We start from the raw sequence: 21,298 nt of genomic DNA on the forward strand, positions 1-21,298 counted from the left end.
TCGAGGCCGCTTGCGGTCGGCTGACGGGAGACGCGCCGACTTTCGGGTCTCGACCGCGACGCCAAACTGTGCGAGACCGGATGAATTCCTTCGCATTTCTTGCAGGGGGGCTGGGTCCAGACCCCCCACAATGCGCTGGGAAGGGAAAAAAAAAAAAAGACAAAAGTTGGCCTTTCAATCTACTTCATTTGAACATCTTGCACGGTGATTACGTAATTCATACCAAACATTTGACGTTTTTCTTTCGGTGCAAATCCAAAAATAAAAGTCCACATCGAGACTCGTTTCATCTTTTACCCCCCCCCACACACACACCCACCTTTTCAAGAAAAGGAAACATAACATCACTTTGAGGAAATGAAGACGGTTGAAGTTTGCTGACACAAAAATCCTACATTTAATATTGAATTGACAATTCCAATAAGTACATCAGTTGCACAATTAAAATATTTATTTTAGAGGGGAAAAGAGCTGCCATTTACGTTTTCATCACGTGTAAGTAAAAAATGGATTTCTTTCTTCACGTGTACAAAGCGTTATAGACAAGCGAGGCGACGCTGCGGTGTGGCCGAAACCTTCACGCGTCCAAATTGCGTCCGTAACCGATGGCTCCGCCTCTGAATTCTGCCGCATCTCGTTCAGCGGGACTCGGGCCGGTTGTGGTGCTGCACCCGAGGCATTCGAAATTCGGGCTCATCTGAGCAGCGTACAAACCCTTTATTTGTTATTTTTGCCTACGACCTGCAGTACACCAAAGCGCAACAAAGCAGTGCTGAACGTCGGATCCCGCACGAGCCCCAAAAATACCAAAAGGCCGCGGGATGGGTGACCCCGCACGCACAATCGATTCTTAGCGAGTCTGCTATCCGCTCCCCCCCCCAACAAAGTTATATGACTAAAACGTGGATCGGTTCAAAAATGTGTCACGTAAAGCGCTTTTATTATTGTTGATACATGAAGTGGAGAAGAGCGAAGGAGGTCGTCGGCCGGTCCCGCGCCTCCCACCTCACAAACACGAACAGGGCTCATGATGTCACTTCCTCCTCTTGCTACTCCACCACCGTCTTCTGGGCCTGGAACATGTCGCCCACCGCCACCTGCGTGGAAAAACCGCAGCGTCGTCGGGTCACGGTGCGCATTCGTACCGACGAACACGTCGCGTCGCGTGAAAACACGACCTGGCGACCGCCACCAAATCACGAGTCACGACGAGGACGGATGGATCGGTTGAACCTTTTGTTGACCTTCCGATGACTAGTTGCAGTCACTCCCGGCTCACCATTGATTTTTGTCGTGTACACAAGTCCGATGCCGAGTCAGAACATGACCGCGTCTGACCTCCGCGTGACGCCGGCGACCTGAGCGACAAAGCCATCCCCGCGCAACCCGGCACGCTTCATACGGGAATTCTTTTGCATGGAGGACCAAGTGGTGTAGTTATTTGGTTCGATATCTCTGTATTATTTCAATATTTGGAACGGATATTTCATTTCAGTATTGAATATTTTTATTCATCATCCATCCATTTTCAGGCGTCTCGGGAGTGCGGGGGCCTATCCCGGCCGTCAACAGCCAGGAGGCGAACGACACCCTGAACTGGAGACAAAAAAAAAAAAAAAAAAAAAAAAGCGAACATTTACAACTACGCGCAATTTAGTCTCCCATGAAGGCCAGTTCTGGGCATGTGGAAGAAAACCAGAGTGCCCGCAGAAAAGCCACGCAGAAGCGGGGCCGGGAATTGAACCCCAGTCCTCACAACAGTGAAGCAGACACTCTAATCGGTCGTCCGGCAATTACATAAATTATTGATTTTAATATTGAAGAATTTCTGCTTAGTGTCAATATTCATGGAATACAATATCTGTTCAACCATTTCAATATTTATATCCTGAAATATTCCTCCATTGAATGGAACGAGTAATTGCGGTGGGCGGCCACGAAGGGGCGCCAGAGCTCCCCTCATGAGCGGCTCGGCGGTGACGTCATCCACCAGGGTTAGTGGCGGAGGCGTGGCTTTCGTGCAAATCACTGCGGGTCATTTCCGGTCTGGTGCAGTCACGTGACGACGACGATCACAATTTGGAAGTTGGGGGGGAAAAAAAAAAAAAAAAAAAAAACCACGGGGGAGGCGTTGTCCAAAATATTCTTGAAAAGTTGACCTCCTTTGTCACCTTTTGTTTCAGGGGTTCCCACATCCCGCTTTTATTATTTATTTGCGTGGGCGACCAAGTCCGACAAGGTCTTGAAACCAGGAATTGATTTTCAAAACAGTTGTCAATTCAATTGATAGTTGATTAATCAATGAGGCGGCACAGCGGGGCAGCTGTAAAGTGTCGGCTTCACAGTTCTGAGGACCCGGGTTCAATCCCGGTCCCGCCCCTCACCTGTGTGGAGTTTGCAAGTTCCCCCCCGCGCCCGCGTGGCTTTTTTCCGGGTTCAGGCAACAGTAATTCCGCACTCTAAATTGCCCCCGTCGGTGCGATTGCGAGTGCGGCTGTCGTCCCGCGACCGTTTCTGGGTGTACCCCGCCTCCCGCCCACTGACAGCCGGGATAGGCTCCAGCACTCCCTGCCACCCTTGTAAGGATAAGCAGCTAAGAAAATGGATGGATGGATGAATCAATGAATTACTGCACCTGTACATTATTTTGTTAATTGTCCAAATTGCACATGAAGTGACGAGTAATTAAAAAGTCCCATGTGACGCCTTCCAAGCAGGTGTGTGCGTGGCAACTCATTAGACACGCTTGGCGTGTGTGCGTATGCGGACTTTTGGGGACTCGCCGGGGGAGGGAGGTTGGGGATTTCCAGTGACGGAAGGAGAGAAGACGGAGGGAGGGGGCGAGCCGCTGATCGGGTGACGCAGTCGTTCACGCCGGGTGTCGTCCTACTTTAAATGCGCTCGGCTTCGCTTTCCAAAACGCGTCCGCGAGACGATCCCAATTCACGCCGCCGCCGCCGCCGCGCACTCATTAAATCCGAGTTGCTCATTTATGCGTGCGCTTTGCGATCCATGGTCGTAATCCACACGCGAGCAGAAGAGAACCTTCAAGACCACTCGGAACGGCCGTAAAGACGTCGACTGTGACGTTATTCTTCAGCGACCTGAGGGCTGATGATGCATTATGGGAACACGCCGGGGTCATTAGTCTGGCGCCGGCTCGGTAAACAGGTGTTCTGCTCCGTATGCGCGCGTGCCGTCACCTGTCTCTGGATCAGCGCCAGCGACTGTCGGCCCTCCAGCACCAACCTCTCCACCGTTTTGGGGTCGTCCACATTCTTGTTGACTCTGAAGGCGTCACGCACGCGCCGCACTGCGTACGTCCTGCGGCGCGCACACATCATTGTGATCACAGCACTGCCTTGAGATATGACTTGAATTCAGTCGCACTTGCGCAAACAACAAATGTTTGGAATGACTTTTCCATACGAAAAAGATTCACATGAAATCATATTGTACTGGACAAATACACGAGCAAGTCTCACAAAAGCGGGCGCAGGCGGGCCGACCCCAACGGCCCGGCTGTCGGCGCTAATTTGATTTGTGCGGCTCGGAGACGAAAAACACGCACGAGAGCCCACGCGGAGAAATCGATTAAGCCACAGGCGGCCAGCAGAGGGCGTGCACGCAGTGTCGCGATCCACCGTTTAATAGTACACCAACACATTTTGTGGAAATTTCTTGAAGCATATACATCAATTAAGAAATGGGTAGCTCCCTTTTAGTAATAGTTGTCATCTTACCACGTGGCAGTGTGAAGATATGTCTGAGTTATGTTGTGTTGTGTAAAAATACACTTGCTTAGCTTATTCTGTTTGTGTGTGTGTGTGTGTGTGTGTAGTCGCAATTGTTTGAAGGAATTTACAATTACAGTCCCATCAAGGCTACTTTCCATTATCCCAGTTACGAAGACAGTAAATGTTTGTATTTCGAATAGCTGCAATTTGCAATAAAACCGAGACATAACACGATATTTCCGCCGTTTTCTGTACGGCCTTTCCTCATTCGGGTCGCGGGCGGGCGGGCGTGCGTGCTACACCCTGAACTGGTCGCCACACAATCGCAGGGCAACCAACCATTCAGACTCACATTCAACGACTACGGGCAATTTAGAGTATACAATTGAACATAGTGTGTTTAAATTAGCTCCAAAATGTTAAACGGAATCAAGTCGATATGACGCCAGTGTCCATGAAGATGACTGAAAGTGTTCATTATTTCAAGTTTGAATGTGAACTAGGCAGGCTGGAAGTGACGTTTCATGCTAACGTCGCATTCAGAACTACATTAGCATTAGATTCTTCTGCTGGCTGACGCGTAAATTCACTGAGCCAGAGGAAGCCTCCTCATCCATCGACATGCGTGCCTTACCTGTAATTGTACGAGGGGAACTTGTAACTTTCTCTTAAAAGGATCCTGTACAGAGAAATCACCTGCGAGGTCGAGGACGCCGCCATCTTGTTGCTAAGCTAAGTGTTTCGGAGCGGTCACTAGGACCCCGCTGACAACTGTGTCCAAGGCGCGCCTGTCCCCAGTTAACATTCATCCCGCTGATTTTTGCTTAAATGCGTTTTTTTTCTGGCCGAGGAAGTTGAAGTGAGCCTCTTTTCCCTTCATTATTTGACGCTCTAGTTGCATAAATATCCCAAATTGTACTCTGTTTACTAATGAAACATACGGGCACATTTCTTTCTACTCAAAGGCAGCCAGTGCCGTACCGTGGTTGAAGGTAAGCCAACCTTGCTCAAATTCATTCAAGGAAATCTTGAAACACACATTTTATGCTTCATAAACATGAAAGCGAGTGATAAGCGTTATTGCAACAACACGCATGATGGTCACCATCCCGCGTTATTTCCCTCAAGTTGCCGTTTGTGATTGGTTGTTTGGAGGGCAACGCTGTTGCGAAATAAAGTTATGAAAGCAATTCAAAGGTGACTGTTCAAGTTACAAGTGTAGTAACTGGTGTGATCTCAGATGGCAGCAAGACTTCACGATCATAGCTAGAGATTGTCTAATATGCAGTCGTTTCACTCTCAACTCTGGAGTGATACGCAACTCGAATTATGATGACAGTTCTGTAAACTTCAAGCGCGCTACTGATGATATTAAATGCATACCTCAATCACATTTGTATAGGCAGAATATTCGATTCCGTCTTTCTGTTGACGTCTTAATGCAGTCTGTCAATCTTTGGTCTTGCTACATGCGAGGAAATGCTTTTTTTTTTTTTTTTTTTGTAATATTAACACAATATAGTCAATATTTATTGATTTCCATCAGCTTGATGCGCTTTCAGAGACTGGAATTGGACTTGATGATTTAACTCCACATTTTTTTGTTTGTTTGTTTGTTTTTTCAGTCAATTGTGTCGTATCTGCGATTTTCTTCCAGTCAATTTTCTCCTTTAGCACAGCCCACAAAAAGAGGGAATGCGAAGAGCACGCCACAGGACAAGACATATTGAATATTATAAGAATATATTTGATCTGTTGAAGGAGAGAAAATAGATAATGAGACCCTGTTAATCACGGAGGATTCATTTCTGAGCTACTCTGACCCAGAGATCCACTGTAGCTCAAGGTTGGATCTTCCGCACATCAAATAAGATTTTCATGGCTTTCATGTCATCCTCCGACCGTGAGAGTGAATCAAGTCACGGCGGGCTCCAGGTGGTCTTTCCTTCCTTTTTCACAGGACGCTCTTTGTCGAGCAAATGTCGCCGCTGACCTTTTCGCCTCAGGAATTTTACCCGGCACGGAATTTTGTGCTGACTCTGTTCTGGGCCTCTCCTCGCACAGCCAGCAACCGCTCGATGCCCTTCAGTTGACCTCCGGGGGGCTCCCGCATCTCCACGGACACTCGATGATGACCCCGCTCCGCCTGCTGCGCCCCCTGCTGCCCCCTCTGGCCCGGCAGCACCGACGCCCCCGTACGGACGCGCCCGCCCTGGAGGTACTGGGCCGGGCCTACCCGTGCGACGACTTCACCAACGTCACGCCGAAGATCCTGGCCAAAGTGGGCCGCAATCTGCACAACCAACGGCATCATCCTCTGTGGCTCCTCAAGGAGAGGATCAAGGCCCACTTCTACAGGTGCCGCCTCCCTCCCTCCGTGTTAGCTCGTCGCTCGCGTTAGCGTGCGACCGGGGGTCGGCCATTGTTGTTTTTGCGGAAGGAGCAAATATTCCCGAGGGGTTCTCCGAGTCGACGTGTCAAAATGACCTTGATGTTTCCCCCCACCCTTAATTGCACAAATGTAATTCAAAAGAGCAATTGAATGGTTCATATTCAATTGATTTTTCCTACAGGGAATTTACCAGCTTTTGTGTTTGTTTGTTGTTGTTGTCGTCGTCGTCGTCAGCGCTTACGCGGCTCGCTCGGGCAACCCGCTGTTCTCGGCGCACGACGACTTGAGCCCCGTGGTCAGCGTGGAGCAGAACTTTGACAGGTCAGCGGAACTTGGGGTCGGCAGCGACTGGGGTTCCGGTTCCGCTCGCCGACTGACTGGATTCCCGCCAATGTCGATTGATCGACAGCTTGCTGATTCCGGCCGACCACCCCAGCAGGAAGCGTGGAGACAACTACTACCTGAACAGGTGAGCCCCGCCCCTTAGCCCGGACGCGGACCCGCCCACCCGCTCGCCTCGCCTCACCTGGGCTTTCCAGGAACACCATGCTTCGCGCTCACACGTCGGCCCACCAGAGGGAGCTGGTGAGCGCCGGCCTGGACGCCTTCCTCCTGGCCGGCGACGTCTACCGACGGGACGAGATCGACGCCAGCCACTACCCCGTCTTCCACCAGATGGAGGGCGTGCGCCTCTTCTCCGACTACCAGGTAGCCAAGGAAATGTCCTTCTGTCCATTTTCACTTTGCGACCCAAAAGTTGAAAGGGTTCCCATTCACGGATGTGCTGCGTATCTCCTTCTGTCCATGTTGTCCTCATTCCATTTGAGGCAAAATCGGGACAAAAATTGTCTTCGGGGGGTACAGAGCCTTACACAGTTTAAAAAAAAAAAAAAATGGAAAGAAGCGAGGATACGCAGATTGGAAAGTTGCACTCCGACTTTTTGTGCTCAGCTCTTCTCCGAAGTTCCCGACGGCGAGGACCTGAAGTTGTTTGAGGCGGGGGGACGCAGGACGCCTCACAAACAGGAAGTCCACAGTCTGGAGGCCGTCAAGCTGCTGGAGTTCAACCTGAAAGGGACGCTGGGCGGACTCGTCAGGCATCTGTTCGGAGAAGGTCACGACCCCCCAGCCGGAGGCCCCGTCTCACCTTTCTCACGTTTTCCCTTCGTCTTCCTGGTCAGACTTGGAGGTGCGCTGGGTGGACTGTTACTTCCCCTTCACTCATCCCTCCTTTGAGATGGAGGTGTGTTTCCATGGCGACTGGATGGAGGTGCTGGGCTGCGGAGTCATGGAGCAGCAGCTGCTCAACTCTGGTCAGAACACGCACGCACACGCACGCACGTCGGTCAACTTTGAACTTGAGATTCCACTTTTGTACTTCAAACGTTTGGAGACAGAAGTCATTTTTTTTGTACCCGCTGAGTAATATTTCTCAATGACGTTGCGATTGGCTCTCTGCTGCGTCACGGGTCTTAACCCCACCCACAAACACGCCTACTTCAAGTGCATAAATGATGCTCAATAGTGGACTTGGCGCTGAATAGTAACCGGCCTGCTCGTTCTCACTCGCCGCTCATTAATATTCAGACGGAGAGAGAACGCCATGGCACCCGTGGACGCCTTCCCCACCCCCCCCCAACGCATCCCCGCCGTCGCGCTCGGCGTTCGACCGCCGCCGGGACGCTTTCGACACGGCTCGGCGATCGGACGGAGAGGCCCGAAATAGTTCTGACTTGTACACGCGTGCGTCGGGGACCGCGCGCACCCGCACGCCGGCGCCGCCCCGACGTAGCTACTGCGGCAGTGTGGCTGGTTGCCGTAGTAACGTGCCACATTCGGCACCCCCCCTTTCCCTCGCTAGCCGCTATTTCTGGAGCGCTGGAGACAATAGAGTGTGAAAAAGAGAGAGAGAGAGAGAGAGAGAGAGCACCAGAATGGGGGGGGGGGGGAGACACACACCGGTTGGAGTGTGTCTTATTTAATAGTGTGAGCACCATATGTGGCGCCTGAGGCCCGGGGGGGGGGGGGGGGGGCTTAGTGAAGCACAAAGGCGGGCGATGGGGAGGACGAGGGAGGGGGCGGGACGCATGGCCCGGGAGAAATGAAACATCTTCATTAATGAAGTCTTCAGCCGCTCAAAAAACTTTTTTTTTTTTTCCTCTTATTTATTCATCACCATTATGATCGTTCTTCCCACGTTTTTGAAAAACGTCGCCAGAAAACAAGTGCGACTCGCTAATGGACACGCGTCCTCGCCAAAAGCTGATTTACGCACACGTCCCGTGGGACCTTCTGTGTGTGTGTGTGGGGGGGGGGGGGTGCACGTGCCAGCGGGACCTTCTGTGTGTGTGTGTGTATGTGTGTGCGTGCGTGTGCGCGGTTAGTGAAATCTGATTAAAGTCCTGTTGGTAAGAATTAACAGCCTCTCAAGCTGTCGCCCCGGACCCTCGGGGGTTCGGGGTACGCGTGCCGGGCGTGTGGTTCAGGTGCTGCTTTTGCCTTCTAATCCTTCCACTGAATAAATCATGTGACCCACACCCTGCTGTCATTGAGCACGAGCTCATTTTAAACTTTTTTTTTTTTTTTTTTTGCGACGAGTCGGCTTTTTTCCGAGCAGAGGGTGGAGGGACGACGCGGGTCGGAAGGAGGGGTGACGAAGAATAGCGCAGCGAGGGAAAAGATGGAGGGGTGACTGGGGCGGGTATCAGAGGAGGAAAGATCAAAGATGAATATTGGATTGGCCTCCTGCATGTTTCCGGGCTTGTAATGAGCCGCCTCCCGCTGACCTCTGACCCTCATGTGACGGAAATCCCGCCCCCGCCCGCTCCATCTGTCCACCTTTTTATCCCATCATCCCTCGCTCCGTCTGCCTCCCTCCCTCGTTCCCAGTGGAGATGACAGTGACTGGTGGCCAGCTGGTACCCCTCACACATTCCCGGGGGGGTCTGGGATTGGGAGGGGGCACATTTGAGAGGCTGTTTATTGTTACCGACGTGACTTTCATCACACACGCGGCATTGACGACCAGAATTGCATCACTTGCGCCCACTGCAGAACCAGAATCCGAATCCCAACGCGAAATGCAAAGGTGGGGCAACGTATGCACAGAGTACAAATGAAGAATATTTCTATCATTCACGGACGGACCGCTCAGCAACTTCCGTAGAAACGGGAAGCGCCGAGAAGACGCGGTCTGTTCCGGCTCCGAGTTTACTTCCGCTCACCAAGTAAAGCTAAAACATGAAGCCGCATATATAATTACCGTATTATTAACAATTATACGGGTAAATGAGGATTTTGTGCGTGCATTGCCACAAATGCAATTTCAATATTTGTAGCGCACGTGTCCTCAATGTAGTCTGAGGCCCAAAAAAAATTCCCACATGGCGAACATCTCGCAGTCAGAGCAGAATCGGCACTAAAATAACAAAAATCTCACTCGGTCTGCCACACTCAAATGGGGAGCACTTCACTCTGTGTGTGTGTGCATGCGTCTGGGGGGGGGGGGGGGGGAAGGGGGGGAGGTGGCTTGCGAAGGGCACGGCAAACATTTGTTTGTGCAGCGATCCATCTCAGCAGGCCGCTGCGGTCCATAACAAACAGTGGGAGTGCGGGGGCGGAGCTTGGCTCTGTCTGCGCACACACACACACACACACACACACACACCGACACCCCCCCCCCCCCCCCCCCCAAAAACCACCTGATGTCTGAGGCAGACTTTGTGTCGGTGACGGGACAACTCACGGCTGTCCATTGACGTCTAGGGGGCGCCGTTTCCCCATCACGCCCGCCCATCTGTGACAGCAAAGAGCAAAATGTGAATAATTTTTTCTTCTCATTTTGACCTTTTGCGAGTTAGCTGACGTTGGTCCCTTCCGACTTTGGGGGCTCCACCCCGGACCGGTTGCCAGTCCATCGCATAAAGACAAACGAGGTTAGCGTTAGCGTTAGCATAGCCCGTCTCCGTGTCGTAGGGCACGCGACGGCCCTCGAGATTTAGGAATAATCCGGCATCTTTGCGGGTCGGGTGCGCAGAGACGCGAGCCGTCGATTGCTCCACGTCATCTTACATTTCACGTCGCGTTATGTGAAAGGTTGAGCGTTGCAACTAACGATTATTTTCATCATTGATTCATCTGTTGATTTCGGGATTGTTGCTTTTGTTTTGTTTATTGTCATCCCTTGACTCAAAACTTTTTCAAATTGCAGAAAATACCACGGAGGGATTCTGGTTTGGTCGTCAATACCGGCAAGCGATTGATCCCCAAAGTTTGCAGATGTCTTCATTCGATTCAACACAAAAATAATGCTCAGAAATGGGATATGATTTACAGTTTTGATCAGTTGCTGGATTATCAGAATTATTTGCTCTTGGATCTTAATCGATGCGTTTCAAGTGAGTAGCTTGCGGGCTCCTTTTTGTGTTTTGGGCCCGACGGGCCACTCGCTGCCAAGCGTCCCCCCCCCCCGCACGGCAGCCGTTGCACCTGTTGCCCCCCCCCCCTCCCCTTCCCCCCGGTCGTCATCTCTGCCGACTGTCGCGTTTGGCGACGTGCGTGTCCAGTTGCGCTGACTCAGCTCAACAGAGCGTGTTGTGAGCTGTCACGTGACTTTTTTTTTTTTTTTTTTTTTTTACCTCCAGTGCCGGCCCTCAACGGCGGCGGACGGCTTTGACCAAGACGCAGCGACGTTTACCTCGGCGGCGTTTGAGGTCCCGCCCGGGACGTTAAAAACAAAAACGAAAACAGATGAGGTGAAGTCAAAGCAAGTGTCGGGCGAGAGGAGGAGGGGGAGGGGTCACACGATCACGCGAACGGCGTTTAATATCGGTGACGGGTCGTAAAGGTAGAAGGACGGCTCGCGTGCTCTTCATGGCGTCTGCAGCTGCAGAGTAATAAAGTCGTTGCTAACGAATCATTTGGAGCGCAAACGCTCCAAATTGTCCCAATTTGACTCTGCAAATGCCATGAAAGCAGGCGGGTGGTCTTGTCAAAATTGCACATTTTCTGCCAGATGTTGCAGATGCTGCTCCTGCTCAATTGATGCCGCCGCATTTTCTTTCCAACGAAGAAGCGATTGTCGCTTGCTGACACGCGACTTCACGATTCCGCGCGGGAGCCGGCCAGCGTTTTCCCGTCACGCCCGTTCGTCTTCGGGGCCCCGGGCTGACCCGCTCGCCTGTTATGAGCATAAGCGGCAGCCGGCTCGCTCGTCTGCTCGAAGCTGAAACGTTCGCCGAGCTCCTGGAGGACGTCGCCGGCGCCGCCCGCTTTTGCGCTGGCCAGATGGCAAGGCGGGCGAAGCGCGTTGCTTCCGCCGCAGCTGTCGTGCCGCATCTTTATCCACTTTGTCGTCCGCCGTTTAGGGGCCGTTTGCGCACGCGGCAGGCTGAAAAGGCCGCGGCGGCGATGAGGGACGCGCGAGAGCACTCGGGCGACGTTTGCTTTCTCGTGAAAAGAAGATTGGCGACAGCGCAGCGCGCTCGTGTTTATCACGTCTGCGTGACAATTGGGAGTTTCTGGGTTTGATTCCGATCTCGTGCGGATGTTCAGTCTGCGCTCGTATCGCTTTATTTGCAGATGAGATTTTGTGAATGTCGTCATCCGTGAATGTTTTGGGTGGTTGTCCTGCTGAAGCGTACGTCATCATCATAATTCACTAAATTATGGTTGAACTGCGGCGAGCAAAATTCAAGCTCGAAGGTTGTCCAAGTCCTGAAGGAGCAAAGCAGCCCCAGACCGTCAGTCGTCCTCGACTGTCTGTTCGGTTTTCTTTTTTTTTTTTCCCAAAACGCAGAATTGGGTAGAGCTGCCAAATCCTGCATTCAAGTAATCGTCTGTCCTGGCATTTTTTGGCAGCTTCTTGAGATTTTTTTCCAAACAATTTTTTTTTTTTATCAGTTGATGTCTTGATTGAACAAGTCTGGAGGTTGTGAGGCTTTGGTGTGGTCCACAAAAAAAAGAAAAAAAATGGGATTAGCAGCACTTTTTTTCCCCCCCACAATTAGCAGATGAGTGACTTTTTGATCCAATTTCCTCTCAAAAGTCCTTTCAAGAAGCACGTTGTCATGACGACGAGGGCGGCCAGCTTCGGGTCGCGTTTTCCGCTCGACGCTGCCTTGTTGGCATGATCTCATCATCGCGTCTTTGAATTTGTCGGCGAGAGGAAATTTCTGGGCTGACGTTTGGCGTTGTCGTTTTGCAGCCGGCGCGGGCGACAAGGTGGGCTGGGCGTTCGGCCTGGGCCTGGAGCGTCTGGCCATGGTTCTGTACGAGATTCCCGACATCAGAATGTTCTGGAGCCGAGACGAGCGCTTCCTCAAGCAATTCCGCGTGGACGACATCCACCGAGAGGTCCGCTTCCAGGTAGCGTGGCTTTCGGCTCTTTCCCGGCACGTGGAGCCGAAAGCAAGACGACGTCGGGCGTAGGCTTGAAACGGCTCCCGGCGGGGTCCGCGCCTCATCTCCTGCTCAGCGGCGCCGCCGATGGCCCAATACGCGCCTAATGGACCGCAAACACACACCCGCACGGAGAAGCGTGTGCACGTCCTTTTTCTTAGTTGTTACTTACGGATCTTGAGTTGGGGCAGGGGTGTCAAACTAAATGTTGTCGCGGGCCGCATTGTACTTCCGGTTTCCCTTCGAGGGCCGTTACGAATGTGAAACCATAAAAATATTGAATGACCTCGATCCCGTTTTGGAATCAGAAATCAAGGGTTCTGGGTTTGGTGACACAAAAATGCTCGTAATATTGCAACGTTCCATCAGAAGAATCATGGAAGTTGAGCCGCTCGATTTGCACAGAAAATCACGTGGAGGGGCGCACCTGGCCCCCGGGCCTCGAGTTTGACACCGGTAGGGGGGGGGCCTTCCTCAAGATAAATAACGCTGATGTGAATATTCCTGAATGCGAACGCTGCGCTCCTCTTTTGGTGGCCGACTCAAGAATTGAACCCACATTTGTGTTGTTCTTCTTCTTCTGATGACGATAACGATGTGTTGTCAGGCGCTGAGCAAGTACCCTCCGCTGCGCAACGACATCTCCTTTTGGCTGCCCGCGGCGGGCGAGCCGCCCTTCCACGCCAACGACTTCTACGAGTTGGTGCGGGCCGTCGCCGGCGACCTCGTGGAGGAGGTCGCGCTGCTGGATGACTTCACGCACCCCACGTGAGCGCACACACGCTGGGGGGGGGGGGGGAAGGAAGGAAGGAAGGAAGGGAGACAAAGGAGGAGGTGACATTTGAGAGGAGAAAAAAAACAAAATCCCCACTGCGTTGGCTGACATTTGGAGAAAAGCGTGCATGTGCGCGACGGCCTTGTTAAGTATTTGATTTCAATATTTCAGGTAAATTTGTCACGTTCCATCCATATTTTTTTTTTTTTTTTTTTTTAAAACTCACGTGCAAACTCGGCACAGGCCATTTTCAATGAATATGCAATGTTCAATTCTCCCCCCCCCCCACTCCCCCCCTCCCCCAGACCTATGCCAGTACGCATGTTTACTCTTGAAGTATTGATATTACTCTTACTTTTGATAGTTGACAGACGACACCTTGATGGATCCGCTGAGCGCGATCTCGGCCGGTCACACGCAGAAAGTGTTGACTTCCTGTTGTGACAGGAAGTCACGAAAGCGGAGCTCTGAGCGAGCGATTACGGCTCAGCAGTTGGCTGGTAAACGATTGAAGACGCGCTCCGATCCGAGCACAATAAACGGATCGGCCCCGCCCCTTCACTCGGTTGCTATTGGATACACCGCACCGCAAGACGCGGTCGGGATTGCGGCGGCGGCGGCGGCGACGGCGACGACTTCCGGCGAGACGCAAGCTAAACAGAGCGCCGTGGTTTCCTTTTTAGGAGCGGGAGGCGGAGTTTGTGCTTCCGGGTGCTTTACCGCCACACTGAGCGCACGCTGAGCCAACGGGAAGTGCGCGCGGTCCACGGCGAGATCCAGCGGCGAGTCCAGACCCAGCTGGGCGTGGAGGGACGCTACTGACTGCTCGGAACCCGAACCCCGACGAAGTCCGACGAGCGCCGCACTGTCGTCTTCTCACGCGATGTTGTCAAGATAAACATGTCCGCTCTGTCATAGTCAATAATAAAAGGCAATTTATTTGTGAGGGTCGTGCTGAAAGTGTCCACATGGTCGTGGCCGCCGCCGCCGTCGAAATTTGAAAATATTTCACCGGGATGTTTTTCTACCATCTACTTATCAAAATGAACTTCACTAGAAAATGAAATGCATCACGGGGAAGTCTCCAAGCACCTCCTTTGGATTTGTATTCTGCTCGTTTTTTAGGAGTTCGGTACCATCACGTGGCGACAAATTCTTACTTGGTTCGGGAGGCCCTGGGGAGCTGCTGGCTAGCTGCACGTTAGCCATTTGTGCAAATAAACTGCTGGCAACCGGATGCTAATGCTAGTTTCATTTCTCGCTTTGTTAAAGTGGCCTTTTTGTGACGTCACATTTCAAAAAGAACAAATAAAACATCACGGGGGGCGGCCAACACTCGGCGTATGTATTCTCCTCCCCCTCAGCAGGGTGACCCACCCACCGGTTGCGAGTCCAAATCCAGGCTCCCTGTGTGTGGCTTTTCTCCGGGTACTTCCGCTTTCCTGTGTCTCCCCCCCCCCCCTGCGATGGACTGGCGACCAGTTCCGGGTGTGCTGCCCCCCCCCCATCCAGCCGATGACGAGCAGCAGCTCAGAAAATGGATGGCCGGTGTATTATATTTAATATACATCCACAGACACAAATGCTGCTCAATGTATTGCAGTTAATAATTCAGAATGCATCGACTTTTGCTTTTCCTCTCATGTATTAATGCTTGCTATTAATAGAAAAGAATCCGTTTATCTCAATTATGCATATTAAGTTCTAGTGTTTTATACTACTTTACTTTCATCTCTTTTTCTGTTTTTGCTTCGTTTATTTTTTGCTGAAGTTTTGAAAATATTCCTTTTTGCTAAGAGTCAAACATTTTGCAGTTTTCCTTTCACGTTTACTTGCGCTTGTTTTTTTTTTTTCTTTCGTGTCCTTACGCGGAATCTAAAATGATAATTAATTTATCATTTAAATGATTAGCATTTTTATTTTTACAATAGTACTGGCTTTTAAAACCCGATCGATTAATCCTGAACGTTATTTATTTATTTGCTTATGTTTACTGGAACAATTTGGTGTTTTCTTTGTTGTCAAAAAGAAAACCGATGAGATGATTCTTCTTATTCCCGACCCGATTATGATGAGCACGCGGCGGCGCCTGGTTGTGCTCTTGCTGTCTTGAGGCCAGAAGAAATCTCGCGGGATTTCCCTCATGAATATTTAACGAGCGTCTTTCTTCCAACGGGCCTTAATTGCGTCTTCAATTATTCAGGAGGCTCGTTCCCTTCCAGGAAATAGTCGGCGCCCTCCCAGATTGGAACCTTTCGGCTGAGACGTCATCGCACCCCCCTCCCCGCCCCGTCCTCCCCAAAAATAAAAATAAATATCCAATCTGTTCTGTTTTCTCCGTCGAATTGCAGTCAACGTCAAGTGAAATTTTAAATCCACAGTATGTATTTGGCAAGAAAACAACAACGTGTCGCCTTTGCTCGTCACATTTTCTTTTCCACGCGCACGTCAGTATTCGTGCAAGTCAAGTGAGCGTCATCAAATTGCAAAAAAAAAAATGTAAAAAAGAAATGTCAAAGACTGTCCGATGACGTCACCAATGTACAATTATTACTGAAATTGTTTTTTTTTTTAAGACTGAAAAGAAAAAAACGTCGGTAACCTTTTAGCGTGGTTATTTTATGAAAACACTTTCTGATTGTAAAGAAATAAAACAAAACTGGAAAATGTTGATTTTTGCTGTGGCCCTCTTCGTCTTCATCTTCATCAATACCGGATGAGAGCGCGCACCCGCTCATTAATAATTCAAGCATGCGCGAAACATAAAAAGGCAGACTTGTAGACTTCCTTTCAAATTGTATTTTTATTTTGCACTAAATCATTATCTGAACATTCTATTTTCGTTAAAAGTGTAATAATTTTATGATCCATTTTTTCTTAAATATTTTCTCTGAAGAATGCATCATAAATCCTTGTAAATTCATCTGACTTTTGCAATGATTTGTAAAAGTTGCAAGCAAACAGAAATGAACAAAGACGTGAACATTTATTATTATTATTATTGTTTCTTATTACTGGTTATTTATTAGAACACAACAGTCTTGACTTATTAATGAATCGTTATTGATTGGTTGGCGCTACACTGGCCCTGACGTCATCGTGGTGGTGGTATTGCTTTTTTATTTTTCTATTTTTTGCCGCAATCACAAACACAAGAACATTAACTCGAAACTTTCTACTCATGTACTAAAAAAAAAAAAAAATGATGAAACATTTCAGGGAACCAGCAAAAAAAAGTAACCTTGAGTCTTTCCTTTCTTCACAAAGTCTTTGCTAAATGTTAGCTAACCTGGAAGCACGCGCCGGCCGCCAAACACCAAGAAAACGTTTAAACACCAAAACGTTCAAATGCTCCAATGGAAAAATGTGTCAAATGTGAAATGAAAACATTCAAACTCGAAAAATGTTCAAACAGTTCAGTCCGAAGCAAGAAGATGCTAAAACATGAGAAGGTCGCCCGTACGCCACAAAGCCATCCATGGCTAACACCGACAAGCTCATTGTTGGAATCTTCCAAAAAAAAAAAAAAAAAAAGCGCAAAAGTCCAACTTTGGCTCCGAAAGACTTTGAGAGATGCTCAGGGCCTAAAAAGGAAGCGGAAGTCGGCGACGCTCACTTCCTGTCTGCGCTCGGTGGACCCCCGACCCTTCCCGGAGGACGATTCCATTCATCGTTTCAGGAGGCGCCAAGAATTTCTTTCGCGATTGTGTTGAAAAGAATTGGACTAAAACGAGGATTGGAATTCGGTCTGAGGTTCGAGTCCCGCTCAGCGATGGCGTCGATATGTGCCCCCCCCCCCATTAGCCGGCGACGAGACGGGCTCTGGGACCCCTGCGACCCTTGTGAGGATAAGCGCTTTGGACAAAGAACAGATATTCTTCATCAATGCCAAAATGTCAGCGTGCTTTGTCAACGAAGTTTCTTATTTGGATCAAGATGCAACATTTTGGGATTTGTGACGTTTGTCTCCAAATTCTGTACGGACGACTTTTGGGGGGGAAAAAGTGGAGCGTCCAAAGAGTTTGCGACTCAAGCGCCGCACGAGAAGCGGTGTTTAAAAAAAAAAAAAAAAAGAGACAAAATCGCAAAATAACAATGAAAGAGTCTTTGACGTTATTGAGCGACTAATCGGGAAATGGATCCATTTTCTTCACTTTTTTTGCGGTGACGATTTATCGACTCGTGAGGGATTCCCAACGCGACCCCAGGAAAGAAAAGAAAAGAAGCTAGTTAGCGAGCTAGCTTCTCATCGGAAACAAGGGCGAAATATGATGGAACAACACGCGAGTCGGCCTCGCCAGTCTTTTTGCAGGCCCCGCGCGATGGCGCGTTTCCTCCAAGCGTCGCGCAATCGATTGGACGACGCTCCCGGTGCTTTTCCTGGGTTTTTTTTTTTTTTTTTTTTTGGGGGGGGGGGGTCTCTCTTAGAGGGCCAGCAGCCAGGCCAGCAGGCCGGGCAGCGCCGCCGCCAGGAACGTCGGCCGCCCCCCCCCCGGGCCCCGCCCGTCGGGGGCGGCGTTTCCCACGGCGCAAAGTTCAAACAAACTCCCGCGGAAATCCAGACTGCGCGATTCCTCCTTGAGTTTCTCCCAAAGGTCGCTGGCGCCTTCCTGGCAGTCGGACAGCGCCGTGCTGGCGCAAGAGTGGAAGTCGTTCCAGTAGCTGCAAGGGAGGGGCAATTCCAATCAAATACGCAGCTTTGATGTCCCGCCCACCAGCCGCATTGTGACCAATGAGGCGTGACCTTTGACCCCCGGCACCGCGATGAAGCTGTCACCCAAAATGAGCGCCGCAGCACCATCTGGGGCGGCGTGTCGCCCGGCTGGCGTCCCTCACGGAACGTGTCCGGTTGACACGCCGGCTCCGCCCACCCACAGCGCACATTGGGGGGGGGGGGGGCGTGGCTTCCAAGCGACACGGCCAATTGGCCACGTGGCAGCGGGTGGACGTGCGCCGCATGTCCAATGACGTCACCACCCCCCCCCTGAGACCAATTGGATAAATTAACGGAAAGGTGAGGGAAAAAAAAAAAAACTTGACCTCTATGACACCCAAAATGGCGAAACTTATCCAACATGGAGCAAAATGTCTGCTCACATTTACCTTCGTGTTTATTGGAATCAAATAATGCTAACACAGCTTGTGAAAAGTTGAATACAAATTAAAATGATAAGTGCTGGCTTTGAACAAAATGCCATTGTGGTTACTTTCAAGAGTGCGCGTGCGTGTGCGCGTGCGTGTGCGGGACCTGCAGATCTTGTTGAGGTTCTGCTGGTCGTCCAGGTCCGGCGGGTAGTTGGCCATGTTGTCTCCCAGTTGCAGCAAACAGTCGGAAAACCCCTTGAAGACGGCGTCGCAGTGGGCGGAGCTTACGAGCGCCGACTGCAGCAGCCACACTGGCGGAAAAAAAAAAAAAAAAAAAAAAAGGTCGTAAAATGAAGCTTGGTGCCACCCGCGGCCCGCCCAACTTTCCAGCAACTTTCCAAAAAATTGCACCGATAAGACAACCCTCTTTTTCTTGTCATTTTGGACAACTCGCGATGACGTCATATTTGATTCCATGACGCACAAGTCTGGCATTTTTATGTTTAATTTTTGAGACGCCATTTTGGAGCCTGCCTGAAATGTCAAACTTTGGGAAAGATTTCTGTCAAAGACCTAACCCTTCATTGCACTTGCTACACTTTCTCTCCGCCAAATGACATCTTGACGTTCATTTTTCTCCCATCCGAATTTTGCAAACGTTCCCTTTTTTCTTTCATTTCGCGTCCATAATTTGTTTTCTTTCTTTGGCGTTTTCTTTGCGTGCGTGCACGTGGAGTCTGGCACGCGCACGCGCCACTTCCCCGCAGCGTGCGCGCCCGCGACACACCCACTAAACACACGTACACGCGTACAGTCGCGTGCACGACGTGACCGATTTCGTTCGTTTCCATCCAACGAAATGTGAGCCGCAAAGTCAAACGGCAACGAATGAATCAACAACAACGACGAGTCGTCATAAAATAAGAACAGTGATTGTGGCCTTCGGGAAACAATAATGACGACGTCATGAAAGGAGGACAATTGTCTCATTTTAATCGTAGGCTGCTCATCCTCACCATCGTGAGGAGAAGATCGCGCTGCGCGGTCACGAGCATCGGCGAGAAAAAGAGCGTGCGCCGTTTTGGACACGCACGCGCACACCTCCACTCACGTCGCGCTTACGCGACAAACGCATCAATAACAAAAACAAGAACGACAACGACGTGAGGAGAGGAGGAAGAATAAAAACAGCCGCGCCGCGCGCTCCGCAAATTAGACGGAGCCCGGCCCGCCCGCGCCTGCAACCATTCTGCGGGAAGGCGTGTGCGCGCACGCGTGCGCGGCTGCCGACGGCCTCTCCTTTCTTTGCTTTTTTTTTTTTTTTTTTTTTTACCCCCAACAATTACGAGGAGGATTTTTTTTTTTCCGTGTGTGTGCAGGACGCGCGGCCTCGGTGTCACGCACGCGCAAAATGGCCCAAATGAAGTGAAGAAGGAGGAAGAGGAGGGTGGGGATCCCCTTCCCCAACACGCACGTGCCCCAAACAAAACACCAAAAAATAATAATAATAATAATAATAATAATCATTACAAAGTGAATCTTTTGGAGGGGAGAAGAAAAGCAGGAAACGCACTCGTGCGCATCCGAGTCACGTGGGAGCACCAGGTGATCCCGACGAGGATGCCGCGAAAGTTGGAGAAATGAAAATGAAAATGAAAATGAAAGGAACGAACGGCGGAGGGTCGCAACTCACCCAAGTGAAGAAGCGCCAGCAGCAGGCTTCCCGCCATCCTCGGTGGACGCGCACGCGCGTACGCACGCACAGAAGCCGCAGAGGAGGCGCGCAGCCCCGCAAAGTCACACGCACGCGCACACGCTCCTCCTCCCCCGTGCGCGCGCCCAGAAAAGGGAGAGACTCCTCCTCTTCCTCCTCCGTTCTTTCATTCACTTTTTCCATCACGTCCTGTTGACGTCATCGCGATGATGATGATGACGACGTCAATTTCAACGATGACAAAAGAAAAAGTCGACGGCATGACTTCATTTGTGCGCGACAAAACAACACGATTGATCCATATCGCCCATTTTACTTGTCAGGTACTTTGCGGTCCATCTTTCAGCATCAAAAGTAAAGATGATGCCTCTGAGCCCCCCCCCCCACCTGCGTTGTTGTTGTTGTTGTTTTCCACTGGAAAATGGACTTTGACCTGTGACCTGTGACCTTTGTCGACGACGGCAACTTTCGGCCGCCATGTTGACGTCAACGTTTCAGTTCGGCAGCCGCCGGGGACGCTGAATGAGTTAAAGTCGTGAAATTATTTCACTTTTTGCTCTCCAAAAGGAGAAGCTTGAAGTGACTCGGAAGTGACGTGGGACGCGCAACATTTCCTTTCATTTTCCTTCGCCGGAGTACAGCAACATTTGCTTCAAAATTGACTCTTTTAGTCTTATTCAGTGTTCATTTTGAATATTATTTATGGCTTCTTTTTTCAGCCCACAAGTCGCGTATTTACAGTGCACTGCCCTGTACGCACAGAGAACGGATCTCGAGGCGTCCTCTGGCGCCCCCTCGTGGCACTCAACTGAGGGAAGCGTCCTCGTGATTTGATTCAGTGCGAGGTTGAATAATAACAATCATAATAATAATAACGATTCACTTGTTGGCTTGATGCTAACATCCATACGACATGTCAACTTTGACCTTAACGGACCCTTGGGCTCTGGCATGTTTGTTTGACGTGTTATCAGATTGAATAATAAATAGCCACCCTCCCATACTGATGAAATAATTCTTTTTTTTTTTTTTTTTTTTTTATGCTTATCAGGATGCTATCATGCTAACTGTTTTCATGACAACTGTTAGCATTTTTGAAAATGTCAGCACAAAGTTGAAATTGTTTTTCCAACGCAAGCGAACCTCCAAATAAATTGAATCTTTCGCGGTGATTGTGACGGAGCTCGTGATTTTGA

The 21,298-nt window shown here is 50.3% G+C and overlaps 3 protein-coding genes and 1 long non-coding RNA gene across 9 annotated transcripts; 1 reads left to right on the forward strand and 3 right to left on the reverse strand.

Moving 5' to 3' along the window:
• Position 1: 1 nt before the first annotated feature.
• LOC133492748 (LYR motif-containing protein 4B) lies at positions 2–4,509 on the reverse strand. Of its 2 annotated transcripts, XM_061805360.1 has the most exons (4): positions 4,372–4,509; positions 3,204–3,324; positions 1,006–1,097; positions 2–135 (listed from the first exon to the last, which is right to left on the reverse strand). In XM_061805360.1, the coding sequence occupies exons 1-3, from the start codon at positions 4,455–4,457 to the stop codon at positions 1,050–1,052; spliced, it is 255 nt and encodes an 84-aa protein (XP_061661344.1). In that variant the 5' UTR covers positions 4,458–4,509; the 3' UTR covers positions 2–135; positions 1,006–1,049. The 2 variants fall into 2 exon arrangements, with proteins under 2 accessions (XP_061661344.1, XP_061661343.1); XM_061805359.1 differs by lacking the exon at positions 2–135 and having other exon boundaries at positions 908–1,097.
• fars2 (phenylalanyl-tRNA synthetase 2, mitochondrial) lies at positions 4,484–14,249 on the forward strand. Of its 4 annotated transcripts, XM_061805351.1 has the most exons (11): positions 4,484–4,596; positions 4,703–4,729; positions 5,802–6,095; positions 6,364–6,450; positions 6,539–6,598; positions 6,669–6,837; positions 7,081–7,243; positions 7,311–7,442; positions 12,335–12,495; positions 13,136–13,296; positions 13,987–14,249. In XM_061805351.1, exons 3-11 carry the CDS (start codon positions 5,866–5,868, stop codon positions 14,123–14,125), a joined length of 1,302 nt encoding a protein of 433 aa, XP_061661335.1. In that variant the 5' UTR covers positions 4,484–4,596; positions 4,703–4,729; positions 5,802–5,865; the 3' UTR covers positions 14,126–14,249. The 4 variants fall into 4 exon arrangements, with proteins under 4 accessions (XP_061661335.1, XP_061661338.1, XP_061661339.1 ...); XM_061805354.1 differs by having other exon boundaries at positions 4,591–4,729; positions 12,335–12,483; XM_061805355.1 differs by lacking the exon at positions 13,987–14,249 and adding an exon at positions 13,668–13,807 and having other exon boundaries at positions 4,591–4,729.
• LOC133492749 (uncharacterized) lies at positions 7,333–15,751 on the reverse strand. Of its 2 annotated transcripts, none has more exons than XR_009792734.1 (3): positions 14,464–15,751; positions 13,659–14,212; positions 7,333–7,439 (listed from the first exon to the last, which is right to left on the reverse strand). It is a non-coding gene; the product is annotated as an uncharacterized LOC133492749 (long non-coding RNA). The 2 variants fall into 2 exon arrangements; XR_009792733.1 differs by lacking the exon at positions 7,333–7,439 and adding an exon at positions 13,176–13,311.
• Positions 15,752–16,259: 508 nt separating this feature from the next.
• Positions 16,260–20,462, reverse strand: nrn1a (neuritin 1a). The gene is made up of 3 exons (XM_061805358.1): positions 20,082–20,462; positions 18,552–18,699; positions 16,260–17,965 (listed from the first exon to the last, which is right to left on the reverse strand). The coding sequence occupies exons 1-3, from the start codon at positions 20,116–20,118 to the stop codon at positions 17,728–17,730; spliced, it is 423 nt and encodes a 140-aa protein (XP_061661342.1). The 5' UTR covers positions 20,119–20,462; the 3' UTR covers positions 16,260–17,727.
• Positions 20,463–21,298: the final 836 nt, after the last annotated feature.

Source organism: Syngnathoides biaculeatus, chromosome 19, assembly GCF_019802595.1.
Source record: "Syngnathoides biaculeatus isolate LvHL_M chromosome 19, ASM1980259v1, whole genome shotgun sequence".
In the NCBI taxonomy this organism is placed as follows: domain Eukaryota; kingdom Metazoa; phylum Chordata; class Actinopteri; order Syngnathiformes; family Syngnathidae; genus Syngnathoides; species Syngnathoides biaculeatus.

What these genes read in the sequence shown, in the direction of transcription:
- fars2 (XM_061805351.1), top strand. Translation starts at nt 5,866, where the DNA reads ATGATGACCCCGCTCCGCCTGCTGCGCCCCCTGCTGCCCCCTCTGGCC. An exon ending in ATCAAGGCCCACTTCTACAG is followed by an intron (nt 6,096 to 6,363) that starts GTGCCGCCTCCC and finishes CGTCGTCGTCAG; the next exon opens with CGCTTACGCGGCTCGCTCGG. An exon ending in CAGGCATCTGTTCGGAGAAG is followed by an intron (nt 7,244 to 7,310) that starts GTCACGACCCCC and finishes CTTCCTGGTCAG; the next exon opens with ACTTGGAGGTGCGCTGGGTG.
- nrn1a (XM_061805358.1), bottom strand. Translation starts at nt 20,118, where the DNA reads ATGGCGGGAAGCCTGCTGCTGGCGCTTCTTCACTTGG. An exon ending in GCTGGCGCTTCTTCACTTGG is followed by an intron (nt 18,700 to 20,081) that starts GTGAGTTGCGAC and finishes TTTTTCCGCCAG; the next exon opens with TGTGGCTGCTGCAGTCGGCG. An exon ending in AACCTCAACAAGATCTGCAG is followed by an intron (nt 17,966 to 18,551) that starts GTCCCGCACACG and finishes CCTCCCTTGCAG; the next exon opens with CTACTGGAACGACTTCCACT.
- LOC133492748 (XM_061805360.1), bottom strand. Translation starts at nt 4,457, where the DNA reads ATGGCGGCGTCCTCGACCTCGCAGGTGATTTCTCTGTACAGGATCCTT. An exon ending in TTCCCCTCGTACAATTACAG is followed by an intron (nt 3,325 to 4,371) that starts GTAAGGCACGCA and finishes TGCGCGCCGCAG; the next exon opens with GACGTACGCAGTGCGGCGCG. An exon ending in TGGCGCTGATCCAGAGACAG is followed by an intron (nt 1,098 to 3,203) that starts GTGACGGCACGC and finishes TTTTCCACGCAG; the next exon opens with GTGGCGGTGGGCGACATGTT.